The 24,486-nt window shown below is 54.8% G+C and overlaps 1 protein-coding gene across 4 annotated transcripts in view; it reads right to left on the bottom strand.

The window, feature by feature from the left end:
- PLXNA1 (plexin A1) overlaps positions 1–24,486 on the bottom strand; it is a 120,639-nt gene that overhangs the window by 49,353 nt on the left and 46,800 nt on the right. For all 4 annotated transcript variants that reach the window (XM_065845594.2, XM_065845597.2, XM_065845596.2 and 1 more), the window contains exons 4-9: positions 19,154–19,294; positions 17,042–17,142; positions 16,081–16,204; positions 13,650–13,803; positions 12,939–13,038; positions 3,738–3,852 (exon numbers count right to left, since the gene is read on the bottom strand). In XM_065845594.2, the coding sequence (XP_065701666.1) occupies positions 3,738–3,852; positions 12,939–13,038; positions 13,650–13,803; positions 16,081–16,204; positions 17,042–17,142; positions 19,154–19,294 (735 nt within the window). The remainder of the gene's footprint in view (positions 1–3,737; positions 3,853–12,938; positions 13,039–13,649; positions 13,804–16,080; positions 16,205–17,041; positions 17,143–19,153; positions 19,295–24,486) is intronic.

The following is a 24,486-nucleotide window of genomic DNA, read 5'->3' as shown; positions in this document are numbered from 1 at the left end:
GGGGCAGTGGGTAAGTCCATGCCACCCCAACTGGGCTCCCCACGGATGCTCAGGGAGCGTGGGGGGACATGTGTTCCCCTCCCCGCGCAGGCAGCTCGTTTTGCTGACTTGCCATTTGAGCCGATTCCCCCCGTGCAACGTCACATGCTCCGCATCTGCCGGCAGAAGTGTCTCATCCAGCAAAAATGTCAGTCTGCGCCCAAACAGGATGCACCTGGTGCTGGTGGGCGCCCGGGGTGCCCGGAGGGGTGGGGGCACTGGGACAACTCATTTCCCCTACGAGCAATTCCAAGCCGCTGACAAAACTCGCCCCAGCATTGCCCATCCCTCGGGAACGCTCTGCACAGTCTCCGGAGCTCCCCGTCCTGCCAAGAACAGCCCCCCCAGCAGAGCCCCGGCTCCCAGGAGCACAGAGCTATAAAGGGATAGGACGAGCCGAAAAGCAAGACCTCGACACATACATTCCCAAACATCGCACAACTCTGATTTCCTCCATTAAAACCATTTTTCTAGTTCGATGAGAACATAACAAGGGTGTCCAGGTTTGCTTGGAGAGCTTTAGAGTCACAGAATCCCAGACTGGTTGGGTTGGAAGGGACCTCTGCAGATCATCAGTCCAACCCACCTGCTCACACAGGGTTACCAGAGCAGATCACACAGGGTCACGTCCAGGCGGGTTTGAATGTCTCAGAGAAGGAGACTCCACACCTGCTCTGGACAGCCTGGGCCAGGCTCTGGCACCTCAAAGTAAAGAAGTTTCTCCTCAAGTTTAGACAGAACCTCCTGTGTTTCAGTCTGTGCCCGTTGTCGCTCACCCTGACATTGGGCACCACTGAACAGAGTCTGGTCCATCCTCTTGACACCCACCCCTGAGATATTTATCAGCATAAATAAGATCCCCTCTCAGCTTCTCTACTCCAGCTGAACAGCCCCAGCTCTCGCAGTCTCTCCGCATAAGAAAGATGCTCCAGACCCCTCAGCATCTTTGTAGCCCACCATTGGACTCTTCCCTTCCCTAGCCCTGTACCAAGCCACAGAGGAGGGTGATATCCAGATGGCTTCAAAGCCATCGCAGGCAGCGGGCAGGGACATCCTTCCTGCTGCTGCCGTTCCCAGGCACATTTATGTGAATGGTGCCCACACCCCATTCCTTCCTTTCCACCCTCAGAAATGCAGGTGAACAGCCCTGGCATGCCCAGGACAGAGTGCTGTGGGTCACTCTTTGTGTTTTCCTACAAAACAGCCACCTTTCCACCCAGGAAACCGTGGTGAACCACCCATGGGAAGCAGCAGAAACAGAGTTCAGTGCTACTGTTAACCCATTCCTGCCTCCCTCGACCAGTGTCCATCACGCTCCAGCCAACGCAGACCACATCCTGCTTAAAATAACCCTCCCAGTTAGACATCTTCCCACAGAGAGGACGGGGCTGTACATCTATCATTACCATGGTGGATGCCCCATCCCTGGAGACACCCCAGGCCAGGCCAGACGGGGCTCTGAGCAACCTGAGCTGGGTCAAGATGTCCCTGTGCTCATGGCAGGGATGGCACTGGATTAGCTTTGAAGGTCCTTCCAACCCAAACTATTCTATGAACTTGTCCAGTAGAGCCATGGGCCTGCACTGAGTCCCCCCACCCACCGCAGCACACTGTTGGGGACCGGGATGGCCAGGGATACGGATGGGATGTCTCATCCCAGCGTGGACACGCAGCCCACAGCAGCAGCTGCTCTGGGGGTGTCTCGCCATGCCCGCCAGGAACTGCTGAGGCCACAGCAATGTGCAAACAGGCTGAGCCAGGAGCTCCAAACCTCAAACAAGGCACCGCTCCAGGTCCCAGGGTGGCCAAAAGCTCTGCTGGGGGACAGCCTGCCCGTGCTCGGGGGTGACATGAGCTCCCAAGCAGCTGCACACATCCCAAAACCAACATCCCTGGGGGGTACAGCCAGATGCTTTTGGGTTCACGTGGCAGGGGACTGGGAGCAGCCTCCCCATGCCCTCAGCGAGGGGAATGGACAGACAAGAGCCATCGGGCTCCAGCGGTTTGGACGTCATGTGTGGCGTTCGCAGAAGCAATGCCAGGTCTGGCGGGAAGTGTGACCTCCAGAGCAGGCTGCGGGGACGCCTGGGACAGGCCAATCCCTCACCGGATTTCTTCAGGGCACAGGCTGGGAGAAAACAGCTTTTTCTGATCTTCTCACATTCCTGAATCCTCCACTTGTGGCTGCCGCGTTGGGCTCATTCTGGCCCATGACAGACAGGCACAAGCACCCATGAGCACAGCGGAAAAGCCCAAATGTTCCCCCACAGACACAGCAGCTCCGCTGGGAGAGGCAGCAGGACCAGGTGCTCCAGCTTTGCACAGGGGTGTGGGGGGTCAAGCCAAGGGAGCAGAGAAGCCGTACAGGGCTCAGCCCCAGCACAGGGGAAGATGCTCCCCCATCCATCCCGTTCCTGGCACAAAACCAAGGATGATGCTGGTGGCTGGACAATGGTTGAATAATGGCCCAGCTCACCCATTCTCTCCCATGAGAGAGCTCTTCAAGTGATGAGAGAGACAAGAGGGAGAGGAAGGGGGAAAAAACATAATTGTGGCATCTCAGCTGCAGAGGGATTCATCTGACTCCACACATGCTCCCAGCCCAGTGTGGAAGCAGGGGGACATGGCGAGGACAACACCCCTGATCTAGAAAGGCATCCACCAGCCCAGAGGTTCTCACTGAGGACAAGGGCAGACCTCAGAAGACACGAATTACAAGGGATGGAGATTGACTCAGGGATGCTGCTGCTCCCGAGTGGGGAGACGCAGAGGCAAGCTGCAGAGATATCTCGGTTGCTTGCCTTTACACATGGTCTGTGAAGCAGAGATAAGACTTTCTTGTTCACCTCTGCTCTTGGGGACCAGTCCTGGCCTGGGAGGCTGCTGGGACACGAGCTCTGCCAGAGCTCAGAGACTGAATTTTATCTGAGATGAGCTGGGCAAACGTTTTCTCCAGGACAACATCCATCCGAGCTGGTCCCATGAGAACAGCTTACAGCTTTGCTCCCAGCACCAGCCATCAGGTAGCAGGACCTTTCCACCTGCACAGGCAACTGGACATCCAGGTAAGTTCACCTAGAGCCCCCTTGCAGGACAGGGACAGAGGAGAAACTCTCCCAAAACTTTCCTTTCAGGACCCAAATCAGCATTTACTGTAGAGCCAGCAGTTCCTGGCCAGACCTCCAGACCCAACCCAAGCAGCCACCACAGGCTGGGGACGCCGGGACCTCCTGCCAGTGACAGGTTTCCCCGGTGGGTGTCACAGATGCTGCACAGGATGAACCCCCGCAAAAGAACATGTTTCTTAGCAAAGCATTTGAGCCGAAGAAGGCGTGAGGTGTAGCAAAACAGTTTGTTTTACCGATTTCAACCTTCCCCTCTCTGAAAACAAGTTGTTCTGCAATGACACTTCAAGCTTGCTCCCTTCAGAAACATCAAAGGAAAATGCTTTAGCATCTCTGCCTTTATTTTTCCTTTCATTCAGCCTAAAGTGCACTTGGCTACGCCTGACTTCCCAAGCAGCCTCTCCCCATCAGCACACGGCCCAAGCAGCACCTGCCAGGCAGCCCCAGAACGCTGGCAAGGCGGTGGGAAAGGTTTCCAAAGCGGGCTTCGCTCTTCTAAACCCTTGCCTGTAGGACAAGAAGACCACGACAGGACCAGGACAGGAGAAGGGAGCTGGCTCAGCATCACCTTACCTCAGAGAGCTTGACGCGTCCCTCCAGGAAGGAGCAGTCGGCGGCGTTGTGCGTGCAGATGTGGCGGTACTTGCACCAGTGGCAGGGGAAGGAGCCGTTGACACAGGACAGGCAGCTGCGGGGAGAGAGAAGTGGCCACGTTAGGGCAACAGCGAGGCCGGATCCAGGGGAGCACTTCTGGGGATGCTCCAGCAGAACAGAATCCATCAGTGGCCCCGTATCTCTGGGTGGGAAGGACCCCCCATGCGTGGGTGAGGGCTGTGTGCTGGCAGGCTGGGAGCGGAGGTTCTGGAGAAGCTCCAGGGAGACCTTATTGCGCCTTTCAGTCCTTAAAAGGGGCTGATAAGAAAGATGGGGACAAACTTTTCAGCAGGGTCTGTTCTGATATGACAAGGGGTGATGGTTTTAAATTAAAGGACGGGAGATTCAGGCTGGACATGATGAATAAATTGTTGGCCCTGAGGGTGGTGAGAGCCTGGCCCACGTTGGCCAGAGAGGTGGTGGATGAACCATCCCTGGAGACATCCCAGGCCAGGCTGGACGGGGTTCTGAGCAACCTGAGCTGGTGAGGATGTCCCTGTCATGGCAGGGGGGGCACTGGGGGAGCTGGGAACGCAAACTGGTTTATAATTCGATGATTCAATGCCTGCACAACCCAGACTCCCGGGCTTTGCCCATGGCAGGGCGAGGGGAAACGGCCTTTCCAGCACAGCGGGTTTTGTGCCGCAGCAGCCACATTCCCTCCTCCGCTTGGCAAACTGACCCCGCTCCTGCGCGGGGGCCGAGCTCCAGACTTTGGGAGCTTTATTTGGGTTTGCTGAAAGGCAATTTTAGCAAGAGGCGGCAGAACAAGGGCTCTGCACCACAGGGAAACCGTGGAGAAAGGGCCAGATTAATGCAGGCTCATTGAGAGGAAAATTATAACTGGCAAAAGGTTGGGTCAGATTAACATTTCAGGACTGTAGCGCCTTTCAGCCGCTCACAATAGGTTGTGTGTGACCCCCTCCCTTGGCCCCCCTCATCCTCAGCCCTTCGTGGCTGCGCGTGCGTGTGCCCCCCCCCATCCCTTCATCCTCTCCCAGCCTCTTCTTCAGGTTCTTTGTGTGCTGGGATCATGCGTGTCCCCCTCTCCCCGCCTGGGGGATACATTCTGGCACCCAGGAGCCCCACGCTCTGCTCTGCACCCCTCTTACCAAAACAAAACCCCAGCTCCAGGGACATGTTGCCTCTTCCCACATAGGAGGGGACATACAGAGTCCCCTCCTTGTGCAACCATCCGCACAAGTGGTACCCCAACAGCCTGTCCCCTTGCTAACCCCCCCAAAAGCACACCCCCCTCCCAGCATCATGAGGCAGCCCTGTTTGCAAGCACAGGGGATCCGTGGAGCCCCACAGACAGCAGATGGAAGGGGCTGAGCCCTCCCTGTCACACTGTCCTGGGACAGCAGTGAGGTCCCATGCTAATGCAGCGAACCTTCACCGAGCAGGTCTGTGCCAGGCTGGTCCCAAGGAGGAGACGAAAGAGCTGCTGAAGCATAAGCTCAAAGGCAAGAAAAACAATCAGCCTGGCTTAAAAAAAAAAGCAGCAGCACTGTTTTTCCTCCTAGAAGGCTCACACCTGCTCTCACAGATCTGAGCATGAGCAGGATCAGGCCCAAAGCAATTATATTTAAATAAAGGCAGGATCTTCCCCTGAACACGGCTATGGCAGGAGGCAGGCAGCCCAGCACCGCCTGACCCCGCTCCTAAATCACAGCTGCCTCACTGCCTCTACCCCCCAGGAAACAACAGGGAAAACAGAGCATCATCATCATCATGCAAGGCGACAGAAAGAAAACCTTCCTGGAGAGGGAGATCCCCGGGTGGCAGAGCCTGGAACGCCAAATTTCGTGCCCTCCAGCAGTCTTGTCACTTTGGAGGTGTGGGGACAAGGAGCCGCAGTGGCAGGCAGGGAGGGTGCAGGCAAGGAAGGTGCAGGCAGGGAGGGTGCAGGCAAGGAAGGTGCAGGCAGGGAAGGTGCCAACACACACCCAGAGCTTCCCAGGACCACCACTGCCCGCCCTGGGGTTCCACACACCGTTACATACACAGCAAGAGCTTCCCAAACCCATGTGCACACACTAAGGAAATATTTAATTAAGCTGCTTGCAAAGAGGGCTGGAAGTCATTTCCATGTTTCGCTCACATTTTCACTTCCAAATGAACAGCCCTTTTAGCTTTACCCACAAATATGCTAATTGAGATGCTCCTTATGCAAATCTATGCAATTTTATTTCAGCTGCAGAGATTCGACTTAAAAGCAGAGCCGTAGCCTCCTATCTCTGGTTGCTTTGATGGAGGGAGGTGCAGAGGGAGAGGGGGAGCGGGGGACACAAACAAAGCGAAAGGAAGGCTCCTGCCCTCCCAATAAGGGCTCCGGCAGGCAAATCCAAGATGCGGAAGGAAAAGGAAAAGCATGGGTTAATCCTCATGGAAGCAGAGGAACCACAGAGAGGTCACTTAAAAGAGGAGCTGGTACAAGCAGTCGCAATACACACGCCAGAGCATAAACCACCAACCCTCCCACGAAACTGACCCTCCGCAAAGGAGAGATTCTCCAGCCACCAGGTCTTTCAGTGTCTACAAAAAGACCCCCCCAGTCCCCTCGCCACCACCTTGTGAGGCACCTCAAACCGGTCCTGGACATCCCGGTCCCTGGAGCTGCAGCTCTTCAAGGCCAAAGCCAAATCTTGGCTATTTCGGGACCCTTCTCACCTGAGAGTCTCCTTTGCCATCTAACTACTGCAAGTCCCAGCTGGTCTCTTGGTCTCCACTTGCCAAAGGACCTAAAGCATCTCAGGTTATCCTCCACATACACCCCGAGGTGCAGGGATCCCCCCTCCTACTTCAGCCCTCCCGGCTGCTTTGAACTGAACCTAAAGCCTCATCCACAGCAATGGTTTTCACAATCTCCCTTCTGCCGAGGTTCTCCATCTGCCAAAAGGACATCAAATGCTGCCGTACGAGCACTTCACCACCGCACATCTTACTCCACCGCATCTCCACTGCACTTCGAGCCTGCCTGGGTCAGCACCCCTGAGCTGGCCAAAGACTAAAGTAGCGAGCAAGTCAGCACCTGGGTGCTGAGAACACAGTGAAACCCCATTTCCAGCCTCAGCATGTCCGTTTGACCCCCCGACCCCCTGCAAGGCTGCCCACAACCCAGGGCAGGAGCCCAGGCAGGGCTCCCCGTCCAGGGCCGTATCCCCGGTGTGTCCGTGTGTCGCTGCTGTCTGTTCCCAGCACAGGAGCAGGTTGCTCGGCAGCATGATGCCATCTGTGCCGTCTCTCTCCTTCCCACGGTCAGGCACTCTTCCCTCATCACTTCTTGCCTAAAGAGGCTTTCATCACTCCTGATAATTAGAAAGAGGTTCTCCTTCATGTGTTGAAATCCCACCCCCCCTTCCCCGAAGCGTGACGGGGGTGCAAGAAGCCCAACCAGGCAGAAAACCGATGCTGGGGGTGCAGCGCAGACATGGACCCACAGCTTGGTCCCCATCTGTCTCCTTCCCAGCCCTGCCAGGGGCCAGGTGGAGCTGAAACCCAGGCTGGGTAAAGGAAAGGGGGTCAGACCCACCAGTGGTGCCCCCTGCTTGCCTCCTCATGGATGAGGAGCCGCACCAGCCCCAGCGTTGCATTTCAGGATCGCTCTGTGCAACGCATTCCATCCCAAAACAAGCCCGGGTTCACTGTCAGCCTCCAACATCCCCCAGAAAGAGCAGGCAGCCCTGCAGGCAGCTCTGCCCACCTCCGAGTGACCCAGAGGCAAAGCCAGAGCCCCCCCCACAGCCTCCCCGCTTGCCCAAACTCACTACAGAGCTGGGTCAAGCCTGCCCAACGCTGCTCCTCTCTGCTTCCCAAACCGATCCTAAACTTGCTGAGGCCATGGAGGGAAACGCCTGACGTGGCTGCAGGAAAGCAGCGGTGCAGAGAGGGCAGTGGGAGGGTCACCTCAGAGCTAGGTACATCTCCAGGATGGGTGCAGGGTCACGAGCATCACTGCAGGATGAGCCCAGAGGTGAGGGTGATTTTGGGGACCGGCTCCTTGCTGGATGCACGGGCAGCTCTGGCTACAACGGTGAAGTCACAGCTGTCTCCACACCTGATCCCAAGCAAAACTGCAGCTGATGGGAAGCACAGGAAGGCAGCAGCGCTGGATTCAGGCTCCCTGCTCCCTCTCCCCTCTTGCAGTCCCAGGCCCAGGGGTATCACATGCCCCAAGGGACCCAGAGCTCCCCCAGAGCAGGGAAGGCACAAAATAAAACCAGTATCCACAGGGGTGTGATAAGCTTGAGTAGAAAATATGAGAGGGACAGGAGTACTGCACACATGTGCACACACACACACGCACACACTGGGGCTATTTCCATGGAGCAGACGAGTTCCTGGAAGAAGGACACAGAGCGAAGGGCAGGAAGGAGGGACAGGGACAAGTTCAATGGCACCCAGAGCAGGGGAGGTTCACTGAGAAGGGAAATGATAAACATAGTGCTGATGGAAACAGCACAGCACAGCCCGCCTGCGAGCCCCCCGGCTGCTCCTCAGGCTGCGCTTGGCAGGAGGATCCATCCCCTGCAAATCCCCAGCTCCGGCACAGCCTGCATCTGGAGCAGCAGCTGTCGGGGATGAGGGGCTGAACTGTGGTGCTTTGGGCTTTATATCCATCTCTGCCCCAGGGATGGGGTGGGAAAATGCTGAACAGCAGCAGGAAGAGGCAGCCAGTGCCCCACCAGCCCCTTCCCAACCAAAGCCAGGAGAGCTGTGGGGTGAGAGATCCATCCCCCTCCCTCCCTGCCCATCTCAAGCAATTGCATTTCTGTCCTTCCTTTCATCCCAGCTCGATGCTTTTCCATCCTCGCTGGGTTTTGCCAAGGATGCTACTCCCAGGGTAGGGGCTGGGCACACCGGCTCAGCGCAGGGTGGTCCAGGGCACCCAGCAGCACGCTGGTTGGAGGCTGCAGAACCGGGCCCTGGTTTTTAAGATGGGCAGAAGCATGTAATTCTCTCGAAACACCTTCAGCCGTCTCCGCTCACTGAAAGACAACACCAGGCTGCACCAGCCCTCCTCCTTCACAACCAACACGACATAAACCAGGTTATCCCGCGTGGTCTCCAGGGCCATCCTACGGGATTCTCCACCTGCCCCAGCCCAGGAGTACGCAGGGATCTGTCACCGCCTCGCAGCTCAGCTGTGCTAACTCAGATACACTCACTCAACTGCTTGCAGCCATCTGTCCGTGCCTTCGAACAGAAAGCATCTGTAAACATCTGGAAACAAGCAGCGCTGGGTGTGCGGCAGCCCAGACGCACGGGCAGCACCGGGCACGGCCAGACAGACAGGCTGCGGCAAGGAGCTCAGTGATACAAGGGCTGGAATCATCTCGCATCGTCCCACAGGTGCCACCAGCCCTGCTCCCAGCCCCTGGGGTCATGCATTAACTCCCATTTACCTATGGAAGCTTTACAGGGAAAGCCTGACGGGTGGGACAGGGTGACAGCAGATTCACATCTCTCTGGCCAGGAGGAGCCAGAGCTGCTTGGCACATCTGCCCCTCGCTCCAGCCCCGGAGAAATTCAGCACCCTGCTGCTGATGGGACCCGGGTGTCACAGCTGTCACTGCAGAGAGGCACAACGAAGCCCATAGCATCAGGACCACCTCCCAGACAGAATCACAGAATCATTTTGGGGGAGAGACACTCAAGATCATCAAGTCCAACTATCAGCCCGACACTGGCACTAAGTCACGTCCCTAAGAACCTCATCTACACGTCTTTTGAACTCCTCCAGGGACAGTGACTCCACCACTGCCCTGAGTAGCCTGTTCCAATGCCTAACAATCCTTTTGGTGAATAAAGATTTCCTAGTATCCTATCTAAAGATAACAGAGACAGCACAGGCATGTGACAGCACAGGTTTCCTGCCTGCTCAGCTCCCCCCTCACCATCAGAGACCCACTGATCTGCGATTTCCCCCCTCTCCCAAAAACCAAACCATAACAGGAGTTACGGACCATTTTCCAGAGGAGAAATCCAGAAAGCAAACCGGGAAATAGTGGGAAGAAATAAGTCTTGGTGTTCCCTGTAATTGCCTGCTGGCTTTTCGGGAGGATTCCCCACTCGCCCACCTCGCCGGCAAGCGCGGGCTCTGCCGGAGGCAGGCAGGGAGCCCAGCCTTACATCTTTATCTTGAAAGGGGACTCATTTCCCCACAAATGCTTTGAAAAGGGAGTTTAACGCTGACAAAGGCGACCTCAACATCTGCCCGCGCACGCGCTGGACATGGGCTGATTCATTAGATGATCAAAGGCGCCGCGCGGTCTTTAAATGCCTGCGCTTGATCGGTGCCCCATAGGGAATCCCCCAGGGGAACCAACTCGGTCCCTGCTGTGGGGTTTTCCACCCCATCCTCCACCACACGAACCACAGGATGTCCCCAGGAGCTGAGCCTGTGTGGGCAGCCCTGGTTTTTCCCTGTGGGCTGGCAGTGGCGCTCAGACACCCACGTCCCTCTTTACGAGGGACCCACTTTTCTACATCAACCTCCAGGTTTCCAGGTGGAGGGTGTTGGTCTCCCAGGTAACAAGTGATAAGACAAGAGGAGAAGACCACAAGTTGCACCAGGGGAGGTTGAGGTTGGATCTGGGGAAGAATTTCTTCCCCAAAGGGCTGTGGGGCATTGGAACAGGCTGCCCAGGGCAGTGCTGGAGTCACCATCCCTGGAGGGGTTGGACAGACGGACATGAGGTTCTCAGGGACATGGGGCAGTGCCAGGGGTGGGGTAACGGTTGGACTCCATGATCTTGAGGGTCTCTTCCAACCACAATGATTCTATGATTCTATGAAATATAATGGGCAGCACAACCTCCTCTGTCCCCCTCCTTCCGTGCAGAAGAAGTAGTTGGACATATCTTCCCCTTTTGCAACCCCTCCTTGGACCAGGCTGGTTCCAGCAGCCCTTGAAAATGCCTGAGAAGAAGAGTTTTGCAGGGTGGTGAGAAACAAGAGACCACAAGAGACCTGGGATGCTCACACAGCCACAGGACCAGCCCCACAGCCTGCAAAAGGGCTTTAGCAGCTCATTTTGCTGATGCCCCTTCAGGCATGTGTTGAAAATCAGAAGGGTCAGACTCTCCTGTGTGTATTGTGGGGCTGTGTTGGCTTCCCTGGCAAAACTCCAGCTCACTTGAGCAAAGAGCCGCCTTGTAATCCTCCAACCTCTCCATCACCACCTGAAAAATCTCACCTAAACGACTCATCCCCAGCTGAGAAATGATTTGACACACGGGCCTCTGGCTCCCAACCTAAGCAAGCTGCCCAAATACAAAAAGAAAACGCAATGCACGGTGATCTGAGATCTCCACAGGAAAAACATTAGCCTCATGGAAAAGCATATTGTTCCTAATACAGAATTTATCAGGCTGACGTATAGATTTTCCTGCACAAAATATGAAACCTGGATCTGAAAGGCTATTAACTCCGAAGAGATCCATTAAAGACGCCTGTCTGCAAATGGTATTTAAAAGTATTGCATCATCCTAGGTATTGTCGTGCTCTTTGGCTATGACTCGACTGCAGGTCACATCATTAAAACTGCCTCCAAACCCTAAAATTCTTGACGTAAAGAAAATAATAATAATGTTCACCAGCCTAGAACGTGGACTTTTCTATCAGCTCCAACCGGAGCCCATAAATATTAATGCATCCATAATTAGCCTTTTTAAATAATGCATCCAAAATTAAACATCAACGCAGTAATAAATCAGTCAGGGCTTTGTTGTAGGTTTGGTTGGGGGGGTGGGTTTTCTTTCCCCTCCTGTGTCAGGCACACAAAATAAAATGCCAATTCCCACCACCTTTTCCCGCAGGACCAAAATGCCAGAGCTCCAATTGCACCGCATCCGATGCCATTTGTACTTAAAAGTCTTCTTTTCTTTCATTTAGAAAAATAAAAGTCACATCTGCTTTTTGTGATTTGCAAAATAATGACATGCAGCCCAACCCGAGCCAAAGCTGAGCTAATGTTATTAAAACCACACGACGTGAAGGGAGACAAAGCTCATCTCGGGAGTCAAGGTGAGGGAGAAAGTCAAGTTTGCAAACTCTCTGCTCCCTCTGCAAAGAGCGGGCAGGGCAGGAATCCCTGAGATGCACATCGATCTCCTCCAGCTCGCTGCAGGTACCACATCCCACCTGCTTTGCCTTGATCCAAGAGGAAAACCCAGCTCATTCACCAAAAAGGTTTTGGAGGAACCACGTGCAGCGGAGCCGCTGGCTGAGCCAGCCTAGACACTGCAAAAAGCCATCCACTCTGCATTTCCTTATCTATAATTACTGATCAGCCGGAGCGCCACCATCCATGGGAGGTTTCTGGCAAAGATAATGGAATCGCTCGCATTCCGGAGCTCCAAATTCTTTGTCCAAACACATCCCAGCGTCTTCTCCGAGCAGAGCCATCCTCCCACCGCTCAGCACACCGCCACAGAGCCTCAGCAGGAGCTCATCGAGAGCCTCTTAGAGGCTTTAAACACCACATCAGTAATCCACACCTCCTCTATTTTATCCCATGCACATCTCAAACTGCCTAAAAACTCCTAAGTGGAGTGGATTTCAAGGCAAGCCTGACAAGAAAGCAAATTCGCCATTGCTTCCAGTTAGGAAATTGTTGGGGAAAGGCCCCAGGACATGCAGCGTGTTCCATCGCACGTGGCTGTGACTCTCCAGCCTCGGAACCTGGTACCGGTACAGGGAACCACAGGCTTTTCTTTTGTATCACCAAGTCACTCCGATTAACTGTTTTTCCAGGAATAACAAGATGCTTGGCATTTTTGTTCACATGCATTACTACAGTCTGCAATGCAGTAAACTCGCTTTTCCTTCCAAAGCTTTGCCAAACCCAAAGCCCTGCTTTTAAGTGAGGTTCTGCCCTGATGCTACACGTTCCCACATGCTCAAACCAACTGTGGGTGTGCTGGTCACCGTCCCAGTTTACAAGGGCAAAAGGAGGAGGTTTCTCACTGCAAACACCATTAAATGCGACTGCCCTTTCCTCTTGCAGCATCAGCAGCCACAAAGCTGACATCTCTCTCTCTCTCTCTCTCCCAGTCTCACATTGTCCCACCAATCTGGTTCCCAGACCACGCTCACAAAGTCAGGGCCACTTACGACTGATGGACGCTGCAGTTGTAGAAAACGAAATCCACAGAGGCAAACTTCTTCCCCGTCTCCTTAGATTTTAGGTAGAGCTTCACCACTCGCTTGTCCCCTGGGAGAGACAAAGGCAGAAAAAGGCATCAGAAAGGACATGGTTACACAGCCCAGAATTCAGCCTAAGGCTTGTGATGGGCTGGAGGGAGCTGGGGATGGCCGCTCAGCCCACTTAACTAACAAAATCCCCCAAATCTGGCAGTAAAAAGAGGGTGTTCACCCACTCCCACTCACCCATCAAACAGGCCAACAGAGCCCACATACAGTGTGGAGCTCCTGCAGCAAACAGCAGCCTGCTGGCATGGATGGAGGCAGGTGCTTTGGGCTGTATTGCTGGTACTGGGGGAGCTTAACAGATCTGGGGTCAGCAGAACGTCCTAGAGCCCATGGCTCATCTGTCCAGGAATGGTCCATAGGTAAGAAAATGGCCAGGGTGCCCAGGACTGCTGCACAGACCGCTATAAGGTCAGCAAGGAGCTGCGCCTACAGCTTGGAGGAGACCAAGGACCAGTCTCGTATGAGCAGCAATATCCTTCTCCTCTTGCACCGCAGGAACCCAACTTGAGTCCTGGGGATCACTGTCACGGGAGGACTGTCCTCCTCCACATCTGTCTGTGGGGCAACAAGTGGGACAAGGTTTTTCTTCCCACCCCAGGAACACAAGCTCACCACGGCCTCGAGTGATGGGGATGACGTCCTTGGCAGAGGGAGAGCTGCAGTAGATCTTCCCATCCTCAATGCGGCTCTCGGACTCGGTGAAGTCTTCGAAGGAGCAGTTGACTCCTGCCGAGAGGTCTGGGACGTTCCAGGCCTGCAGGACCAGCTGGGGAGGAGAGGTAAGAGCATAGAATCACAACATGATTTTGGTTGGAAGAGATCCTGAAGATCATCAAGTCCAACCATTACCCCAACACTGCCACTAACCCATGTCCCTAAGAACCTCATCTACGTGTATTTTAAACCTCTCCAGGGATGGTGACTCCATCATTTCTCTTGGCAGCCTGTTCCAGTGCCTGATGACCCTTTCCTTGAAGAAACTGTTCCCAACACCCAACATCAATACAGAAAACTAGCAAAGACTCCTCTGTGTCTGCTATGCGTAAATCCAGCCAACAGAAAAGACCAGGGGTTCAACCCTTCCTCTGCCACCCACACGTGGTGGGCAGACCCACTCCAGGCCTTTGCAAGTGAGCCACATCCACAGATTTTCCCACTCTAAGCAAGGACTGAAATGGGTTAAAAGACGGAACAATGACTCACAGCCTCCCGTGCTCTGCCCTCGCCACACCACAAGCCATTACGCCTCACCTCTCTGCAGAGCCCAAGCACAGCGCGAGGGCTAAAGAGTGTTTCAGGGAAAGGCATCCACTCCGGCAGAGCCGAGGAGGGGAGGAATCCACCTCTTCCTTCGCAAAGTCATCCCCGGGGTCAGCAGTTCTCGCTTTACAAAACGCTTGCCTTATTTCTAATTTGAATTTTTCACAGCTTCCAGCCATTAGTTCTTGTTATGCCTTTCCTTGATAGATTAAAAAGCCCTTTAGTCCCTGATATTTGCTCCTTGTAAAGGCACTTATACTCTGTAATCAAGTCACCTCTTAATCTTCTTTTTGATAAGCTAAGCAGATTGAGCTCTGGAAGTCTCTCACTGCAAGGCATTTTCTCCAGCCTTCAACTCATTTACATGATGTTTACGGGAGGTTTGTAGCCTCCCCCCTTCAAAGCTGGACTCCAGCCTGAGCACAGCATCCCCACACCGACCACACCAGCCCTCAGCACAGCATCCTGCCATGGGTCACGGAGAAAAACCACCCGTGGAGGTGAAAACACCCCCAGCTTCACCCAAGGAGCACTGAGAGCCCCACGGTGAGGGCTCAGCCCCAGCACCACTTTCCAGGGCACCGGGTGAACTCCTGCTTTTTCCCTCTATGTCTAACTTTAGATTCGGCAATCTCAAACCCCAATTCAGCCCCAACTGCTCTGCAGAAGAATTGCACCCCATCCCACCTGCCTCGGTATCCCAGCAGGTCCCATCTGCAGCCTTCTCACATTCATTTCCACGTTTCCAACCATCGTTAGTTCCTGCAGAAGCGCCTTCAAACCCTTTCTATATGGTGACAATTCCCCTCTGACGAGGACTTTTCGAGATCTGTCACGGAGTCAGTTCTTAATCCACTTAACACATTCTTTATCAATATTGTATAATGCTAATTTTTAATCAGAACATTGTGTTGTACCAAGTCAAATGCCTTGTAGAAGCCTAACGACATCACATCCCTCTAGTCCCTCTTCTAATTCAAGTCATAATTTCATCAAAGAACAAAATGTTGTCGGTTTGACATAAAACTGCATTGACTGGCATTAACTATATTCCCATCCTTAAATCTTTATCAGTTGTATCCTGCACCCATTTTTTTTCCTTTAGTTTTTCTCAACCTTACGTCAAACTAAGCACTCTCTGACCACTTGGTCCTTTCTGCATCTGGGCAAAAAAACAAGCCCCTTTTGTGTTTCCTAGGCTTTTCTCAACATTCACTTATTTATTACAAAGTCATATTATCATAAATATCCACAGGTCACGGAACTCATCAGCCAACTCTTTTAGGTCTCCTGAGTGCCAGATATCCAGACCTGGCAGTTTTCAAAACTTTACTCCTAGTATACACTGTTTTCTATTCTCTTCACAGTGCTAATGGACTGGAAAAATACCTGGGGGATGTCCATCAACCTTTCTGTCTGCACAGAGGGAGCAGTGAGTTGTGCATCGAAGGCTCATCCCAAAATATCTCCCGCAGGCCAGGGTCAGAGACAGGCTATTGAGCTGGATGCATCGCTGGCCTCCAAACAGCAATTCTGATGCTGTTGTTTGTATTACAGTGAAATATTTATTGCTCAGTTATGTCTTTTCTGAATAAACATCAGCTGGTTTGCTATCTCCATCAATAGGCCAGCCCTCACCAATGCCCTACACTTCGCTGTATTTGTCTCAGACCTCTCTTCCCCTTTCTCCCTATTTGTCATATACTAATTATTTATTTTTAACTGCCTCCAGAGGGTCAGGAGGCGGCTGGGGAGGGGTGGGTGGGCAGCAGAGGTGACTTACCGGGACCTCCGACATGGTGACCGAGATGTTCTTGGGCTGGACGGTGAGCTGGACGCACTGCCGCAGGTCGGAGGCGAAGCGCTGGGGCTCGTCTGCCCGCTCGCACCGGTCCTTGCGGGAACATCTGGATGGGGATGAAACCACCATGGTGAGGAGGAGAATCCTCCGGGATGCTGCGTGGCTCTGGGCTGACTCCAGAGCAAATGGAGCCTTTGGCACAAAGGTGACACCCAGCCAGGGACCTGGGGCACCCAGGGCTCGCACAGGAGTTCTGCTTTCCCCTAATGCCAGACTGGGAACTTCTGGGGTCTTTTATCTTCGAGTTTTTCTTATTGGCACAAAGACACTGAACCAGGAGCCCATGGGCAGGATTTAGAGGGCCCATGCCAGTTGTTTGGAATCATAAAATCATAGAACAGTTTGGGTTGGAAGGGACCTTCAAAGCTCCCCCAGTGCCCCCCCTGCCATGAGCAGGGACATCTTCACCAGCTCAGGTTGCTCAGAGCCCCGTCCAGCCTGGCCTGGGATGTCTCCAGGGATGGTTCATCCACCACCTCTCTGGCCAACCTGGGCCAGGCTCTCACCACCCTCAGGGCCAACAATTTCTTCCTCATGTCCAGCCTGAATCTCCCCTCCTTTAGTTTAAAACTATCACATCCTTTCCTGTCGCAACAGACCCTGCTCAAAAGTCTGTTCCCATCTTTCTTATCGGTCCCTTTTAAGCACTGAAAGGCACAATAAGGTCTCCCTGGAGCCTTCTCCTCTCCAGGCTGGTTTCACAACACATGGGTCCCCATGAGCACAGCCCGGGTGCTGTAGGAAAGGGTGACAGACCCCTCAGACCATTCCATCCTCCTGGCACCTCAGGGCCAAAGTCAGGGAGGGGTGTCCCCAAGGGGACCAGTGGTGGGGATGGACAAGGTTTGTGGCACGTCCCCAGCGCCGATCCGGCCATACTCACATGTTGTGGAGGACGCACCATCCGCAGTGGGGGTCCCGGGAGCCCAGGCACAGCTCGCAGCTCTCGTACTGCTCGCAGCTCTCCACCGGCACCCGCGTCACCTGCAAGGGACAGGCAGGGAGTGAAGGGGGACAGGCTGCGCATCTCCCCGCTGTGCCCATGCCCAGACCCCCCAGAGATGGGACTCATCACAGCCTCACTGTGCCCATTAGAGAGGAGGTAGCGGCAGGGAACAGACTGAGCCCCCACTGTCACCCACTCCTCTCCTGGGCAGCACATCTGCAGGTGACACCTCCATCACATAGAGACTTTTACCCCAACTGAGCTCCTTCCACCGCCGCATCTTCGCAGCGTTGTGAGAGCAGGATGCGCCGGCTCAGCCCCACGCTGGCTCCTGGCGCCCCGCAGCTGCCACAAACCTGCTCCAAAACGGTTACCCGTCCTTTATTAATTGCTCCTCCAGATTTGATTAAAATCCCCTCGTTCTCCAAGCCCTTCAAGCTCTGTTACAACTGTTCATTTAATTACTTTCCACCAGCACTTTGATAACACCAAGCCATAGCAGTGAACAGAGAGGGTTTTATTAAGGAGAGGGGAGGAGAAAAGGGGGACGGGGGGTGCAGGGAGCTGCACTGAGCAGCTGCCTGTGCCTGCCACGCTCGTGCCTCAGTTTCCCCACTGCTCCCACAGGGCAGGACTCACTCATTAATTAAAATTTGCAAACTTCTCCACTGAAGACTATACCTGGGGCATGTTTCCTCCTCCCAGCCCAGCAGGGGATGGGCTCAGCGTGATGTCTACAGGGCTGGGATAAAGTTGGCCAACCAGTACCCTGGGGTTTGCATACTGATGAGGATACCTGTAGCATTCCCATTTATTTGTCCCCAAGGGGGTCAATGGCAGGTTCCCCCCAGGTAGAACCCCCGCACCGACACGTGCTGGCTCCCAGCAACCGCGGTGGCCCCTGGGGACACCCCCAGCTCAGCTTGGCATAACCCCCCGCTACACACAACCACATCTCCAACATCTGCCCCGCAGAGGGGAGGCTTAGCTGAGCCAAGTTTGGGACAGAAACACAGAGGAGGAGCCCAAACCCAGTTTCTGCCTGCCCTGGAAAGCCACGGGTTTCCTGCAGCAGAGCAGAAACCAGAAACAGGCACTGGGAGGGGGATGGAAAGGGCTCTGTGGTCCCCATGGGGCTGTCTAGACAAACCCATGGCCCTGCTCCAGCATCCTTCCCCCTCCTGAGCCCCCGGCTTGGTAGCCAGGAGACCTGCTACGCTCCAGGTTCCACTGAGGTCCAACTCGTGCACACCGCTCTGGGCAGAGAAGCAGAGATGGTGTGAGACACAGGCACACCGTGTTCCAGCACGGCCGCTGCGCATCCCCCACCGGGCACAGCGTGCACACCCACTGACACCAGAGCCACAAAGTGTCACCGCCACCACGGCACAAACCTCCTTCACCCGCTCCAACAAAGCCTGTGGATGGATGAACTCGCATCTGCAGGCTCTCCAGCAGGTAAGTGCTCACAAGGCCAAAAAAACTTCTTATCATGAGGCCTGACCACGCTGCCAGGACAGCAGTGATGGATCTGGATCAGGTCTGGATGTCTGGCTGGCTCAGCAGGAGCAGAGGCAGCACCAAGGTGTGCACACCAGGGGTACACCGGGGTCTGGGGGCACATCGTTCCCTCCACCCCAAGGTGAGAAAGCACCCACTCCAGAGGAGAAAAAGCCATTTACAAGCAAAGAGCATCTGCTAACCTGCAAAGTGCCTGCTTGGGAGGTGATGGCCAGAAGAGGGAGGAGGTTTATGGGCAGCCCTCAGTCGGGAAGCCCTCAGTCCCCAGGGACCATGGGGATGTCAAGCAGCTGATGCACACAATTCCTGCCTGGGGCAAGTCCCCAGTGAGGAGAGGAGCAGCAGGGCCACAGAGCCAGTGCCTCAGGGCAGGGTTTTTGTAGAGAGGAGCCAGGAGGAGCTGATGCCACTCCCAGGGAATGGGGAGCTGCCCAGAAGGCTTCCCAGGGCACAGGACCGCCGGTTGGGGCTGCCATGGGGGCTGCCAAATCAAGTGAGCAGAGGTGTTGCTATGTCCCCACCCCTTACCTGTTTCTCGGTCATGGCATAGATGTGCTGGCGGTCGGGGCTCAGCACCAGGTCTCGCAGGATGGAGCTGCCCTCATGGGCTACAACATTCTCATACTGCAGCGCTTGGTGCTTCCTCTCGGCCTGCAAGTCCACCAGGATCTGTGGGGAGAGTGAGGGGAGGTGAGCACAGTCCCACGGGGTGGGAAGGGGAATATGCCCCGTTAGGAATAACACCCCTCCATCCCACCCCACAGCCACCACAGCACGGCAAAGCAGCAGCCGCGCTGCAAACACCCTGGCTCTCTCCAGAAGATCAAACTGCAATGTTTTCTTCCCTCTTTTACATTTGTCCCACATTTACACTGACAGCATTCACCTCTCTCCAGGGAGGGAAGTCACATCCATGACCCTCTCTGCGTTGCCCTGCTTCCCCCACTGCCACTCAGCTCCGAAGCCCACCGCAATTTTTTACAATGAAGGTGGCTGAAACACTGGCCCAGGCTGCCCAGAGAGGTGGTGGATGAACCATCCCTGGAGACATCCCCAGCCAGGCTGGATGGGGCTCTGAGCAACCTGAGCTGGTGAAGATGTCCCTGCTCATGGCAGGGGTGGCACTGGGGGAGCTGGGAAGGTCCCTTCAACCCAAACTGTTCTATGATTCTAAGGACCTGTAGCATGGCACAGATCAGCCCCCAGTTTGCAGCAAAGCAGCAAACCCCATCGTTCCGCAGCAGTGCCAACAGTGGCTGGAATTGCACCGCACCAAACCCTGGGCGGGCAGGATGCTGCGGTGCACACAGACAGGGCTTCCCCTCCCCATCCATCAAAGGAAACACTTGGGCTCGTGACCGGGAAAGTCAAGAGGGTCTCAAGGAAGCTGGGGGTCAACAGAGGTTCAGAAAGCGCCTTTGTTCCTTGAGCAGGAACGTGGCGAAAGCTTTAATCCCCTTATGGTTCACAATTACGTTAAAGCTCTTCCTAAGTACACCAGTTTCTGGCTGTACCGGCGATAACCACATCACGAGGCACCACGGGGCTGGAGGCCCCACCGAGTAGTAGTTAAACTCAGCTGCACTACTTGCCATAACTCAATTGCTACCTCCACAAGCAAGAAATGCCTCCTGCTAATGTCATCCCTCACAATCCCTCCAGATTTAGGCTGTCTGACGCCATAGAAGTGGCTCAGTGGGTGGGATGGGATGGGATGGGATGGGATGGGATGGGATGGGATGGGATGGGATGGGATGGGATGGAGGGGTCGCGTACAAGCCCTTGTGTCCCTCACGGCAGCCACCCCAGCAGCCTCGTCCCCCTCCTGCAATAAATCGCCGCTGGCATTTGCATAGTTCCCAATCAGGAGGATACGGGGCCGGGAAAGCAGGATCCCGGTGTGCAGCTGATTAGCATGGAAATGTATGCGGCTCACAAACAAACCGGGGCCCGTTTAATTAGAGCGGCGCCTTTGATTCACCGCCAGCCTCCTCCATGCACCAGCCTCGGATTATTTTTAGGCAGTTTTACAAAACAAATGTATTTAATTAAGAAAGAGACCTCTGAGCGACCAGAGAGTGGCGAGTCCTGCATGGTAGTGAGCAAAGCGGTTGCCCTCTCCCCATGGGATGTGGGGATCGGGTTTGTAGGGCGAGATATAACTTTTGGGAGCCTACGGCACAGCCAAAAATCCCCTGTTTGTCCTGCCACAGGACTTACAATGCTTTGCCATAACCCAAACTGGCCCTGGTACTTACCTGCCTTCTCAGCATCCTTTGCCAGATCCATACATAGTCTGTGCTCCCCATTACCCCGCCCTGTGCACTGGGGAACCCAGAGATGCCAAAAGCCCATCCTAAAGCTTCTGCCTGCGCTTTTTGGGGGGTCTTTCCACCCAGATCCAGGACCACATTTGCTCCTACTCCAAATATCAGAGGAGGTCGAGCCTGCATCCCCTGCCCTGCAGTCCCCCTTGCTCAGGGGTACCCAGCATCACCCCCAGAGCCCAACCCTGCCCCCCTGCATCCCCTTGCACATCACCCTCCTCCTGGCTCTCAGCTTCTCCCCTATGAAGTCCTGAGCCAGCTCTATAGGAGGGTAACGGGGAGCATCTCCCCTCCCAGCAGGAAGGCACCGTGTCCCCCCCGCTACATCACTACAGCAACGTGACAAACGCACCTTTCCAACCCTTTTATGGGCTGCAGTTGCGGCGCAGAAGAATCAATATAGTTTCACCCTGGTTCTAAAATAGATCTATGGCTGGATATCGCGCTGGCAGTAATTTTTAACTAGCGGGGTAATTTCCCCATTACATTATTGCACTGCGCAGTGCTGGGAAAGAGAAAGAGATGTATTTTAAAAAACAACAGACGTGAAGCACTTCCAGTTAATTTGAGGCTCCAGGAAGAACTTAAAAATATTCTCAGCAGTCAAAGTGGGCTGGAGTCCAGCCTGCCTCACATCAGGGTGCGCTGGTGGGGGGCGCAGGGCCACCCCAGGCATGCACATTTGGGACCTTCCTCTCCAGAGCATCCCCTCCTGCTAAGGATGCTGTAGAGACAGGTTTGGGATTCAGGAAAATGACATTTGGAAGAGCTTGCAATCAAGTTGTTTCCTAGTTGGTCAAAAGGCAGGGCAGGAGGGGGTTTCTGAGTTAGCTCATGGCAGGCAAACTCATCCTGCTGCTCCTCCCCAGCCCCAGGAGATACCTGCACATAGACCCCAACCTCATCCCATGCCAGGAGGAGCCAACTGCCCATGGTGCCCGCAGAGTGGGAACACCAGGGCCTTTCCAGCAGTATTAGCCTCATGGGAACTGGCTGATCCCAGCTGGTGGGAAGGGGATGGGTTGTTGGGACCACCAGGTGGTGGAGCCAATGCAAGGGATGTGCAAGGTGCCTCTGATCTCTCACAGTGATGGCTTACTCCCTTTCCTCTTCCTCCCCTCTCCTCACACCCGCGGGGTAGCCGGGGGCAGGGGAAGGGGGAGAGGATGCGGTTTAATCAGAGCAAACCCCCTCGGAAACACGCTCCTTCCTGCCCACCCTGCCTGCCTTCCCACCCCGGGGGAAAAGACATTTACCAAAAATAAATAAATAAATAAACCTATTAACCTTTCTCCTCATCCTGATGCTTGATATAATTACCCAATACTAATAATTACTCGCACTAATTTCTCGCTCAGGATTCCTGTCCTCGCTCTTGCCTGCCTCGGGCTGGCTGCAGGCAGCGGATTGACAGCGAGGGGCTGGCAGGAGCCTGGGGGGCAGTTGGGCACCCCCAGCCATTCCAAGGTGGAGAAGCAGGACCAAGGGGTGGCTTGTTGAGGTGTTGTCTCTTTAAGTAAATGGAGGAGGCCAGAGGCAAGAAATTCCAAGCTCCCTGCTGGGGTGAAGCATCTCAGAGCAAGCCCAGAGGCTGCTCTGCCAGGAAACCCCCACATGTGCCCTCCCCACCCAAGCAAGGAGTCCACACCATGCAGTGAACACCCCATACAACTCCACTCTGAAGAGCGAAGGGTTTCAGACCTGGTGCCCAAGAGCCAAGTGAGGTGATGGAGACAGCGCAAGGCCAAGTGATGCAACGGCATCTCACCTTCCCAAGAAGTCTCTCACCTCCCAGGCCAACAAAGAACCCCAGCAAAGGAATGACGACAGAAAGGACATCATGTAACGCTTCAGCCCCCTCGGGTACGCCCATATAACCGCGCACAGCATGCCCCAGCCAGGCAGAGGCAAATTCATCCCCCTGTAGGCACAGAGAGGGTTCCTGGGGATGGTCTTGTCCTGGCTGGAGAAGGGAGTTCCCATCCCATACAGGTTTTCAAGGAAGAGAGCACATCCCCTTGTTCAGAAGGGTGCAGGGTCAGAGACAACAGCACTGGCTGGTCCTGCTGCTGCCTCGAGCCCAATGAACCATAGAATCACAGAATAGTTTGGATTGGAAGGGACCTTCAAAGCTCCCCCAGTGCCCCCCCTGCCATGAGCAGGGACATCTTCACCAGCTCAGGTTGCTCAGAGCCCCGTCCAGCCTGGCCTGGGATGTCTCCAGGGATGGTTCATCCACCACCTCTCTGGGCAACCTGGGCCAGGCTCTCACCTCCCTCAGGGCCAACAATTTCTTCCTCATGTCTGGCCTGAATTTCCCCTCCTTTACCTCGAAACCATCACCACTTGTCCTATCGCAACAGGCTCTGCTCAAAAGCCTGTCCCCATCTTTCTTATTGGCCCCTTTTAAGCACAGAAAGGCCACAATAATATCTCCCTGGAGCCTTTTCTTCTTGCTTCCTCCAGAGTTTGGCTCTCCTTTACAAATCATGATGCTGGAGCATCCAGAAGCTTCTGCAGGGCTGAAAGCCCCACCATGTCTAGCACAAATGAAGAACCACTGTCTCAAGGAGCTGTACAAGACAAGGCTGAGACCTGAAACCCACGTGAGAGAGAAGGGGAAGCAAAAGTATCCGAAGGGCAGAGACGTGTAAGAGGAGAGACGGCTCCTTCCATCGCAGCACGCTTGCTCGCCTGGACAAGATGTCCTCAGGGCTGGTCTGGATGAGAAGGTACTTCCCCACTGCCATAACACCTGTTTGACAGCTGCTCACCAAACCACCAAATCTCTCAGCATCCTTAGGGCCACCAGCAATGGGGACAACACGCAGAGAAGCATCTCCCCAGGCCTGTGCTTTCAGAAAGACGGGCAATGAGAGGAATGAAGGGCAGCAGCTGTGACCTAACGGTCACCCAGCATTGGCAGCAGGTCCAGAGAAGGACCACGGTGAAGGACAGGGTCCCACAGCTCAGCCTGGACCAGGGACACCAGGTGGGGAGGGAGGAAGCACAGCCGGAGAGGGAAGGCAGCTGCAGACATGCCAAGGCCGCTTTCAGATTTAACACACGCCAACAGGGGTGGGACACCACCTCCTGCAGGACCAAGGACACGTGCTTGGAGGTACAGGGTCCCCAGGAGACTGGGTTTCTCCACAAGGGACATCCCCCAAGCCCACAGCCGATCTCCCCATGGGGCTCCCCCACTGCAGCCCTCCATCTCCCCGTCTCTGGGCTCTTGAGTCCCCATCCTGGGTCCTAAGCGGTCCCCCACAGACCCCTCCTCCAGGCAGGAGAAGTGCTCAGCCAGGCTTTGTACTCTTATCTGTACGGGGCTGTGATTAATTCGCAGCGGCTGGCAGCAGCTACAAGAGGAGGGCGCTTTTTGCCCGCCTGCCACACTTCAAAGGCAGGGACTTATCTGTCTGAAACACACTCCGCAGCCTTTTCACGGGGACCTTTTCCAGTTCCACAGGGCTCGCACGGCGCCAATGGGCAACGCAAAAGAAGGGCTTATTTACGGGAGTGTATTTCAGA

This window comes from Patagioenas fasciata, chromosome 10, assembly GCF_037038585.1.
Source record: "Patagioenas fasciata isolate bPatFas1 chromosome 10, bPatFas1.hap1, whole genome shotgun sequence".
Lineage (NCBI taxonomy): Eukaryota > Metazoa > Chordata > Aves > Columbiformes > Columbidae > Patagioenas > Patagioenas fasciata.
The sequence above is the reverse complement of the archived record's forward strand: the minus strand, read 5'-3'. Positions and strand labels throughout refer to the sequence as shown.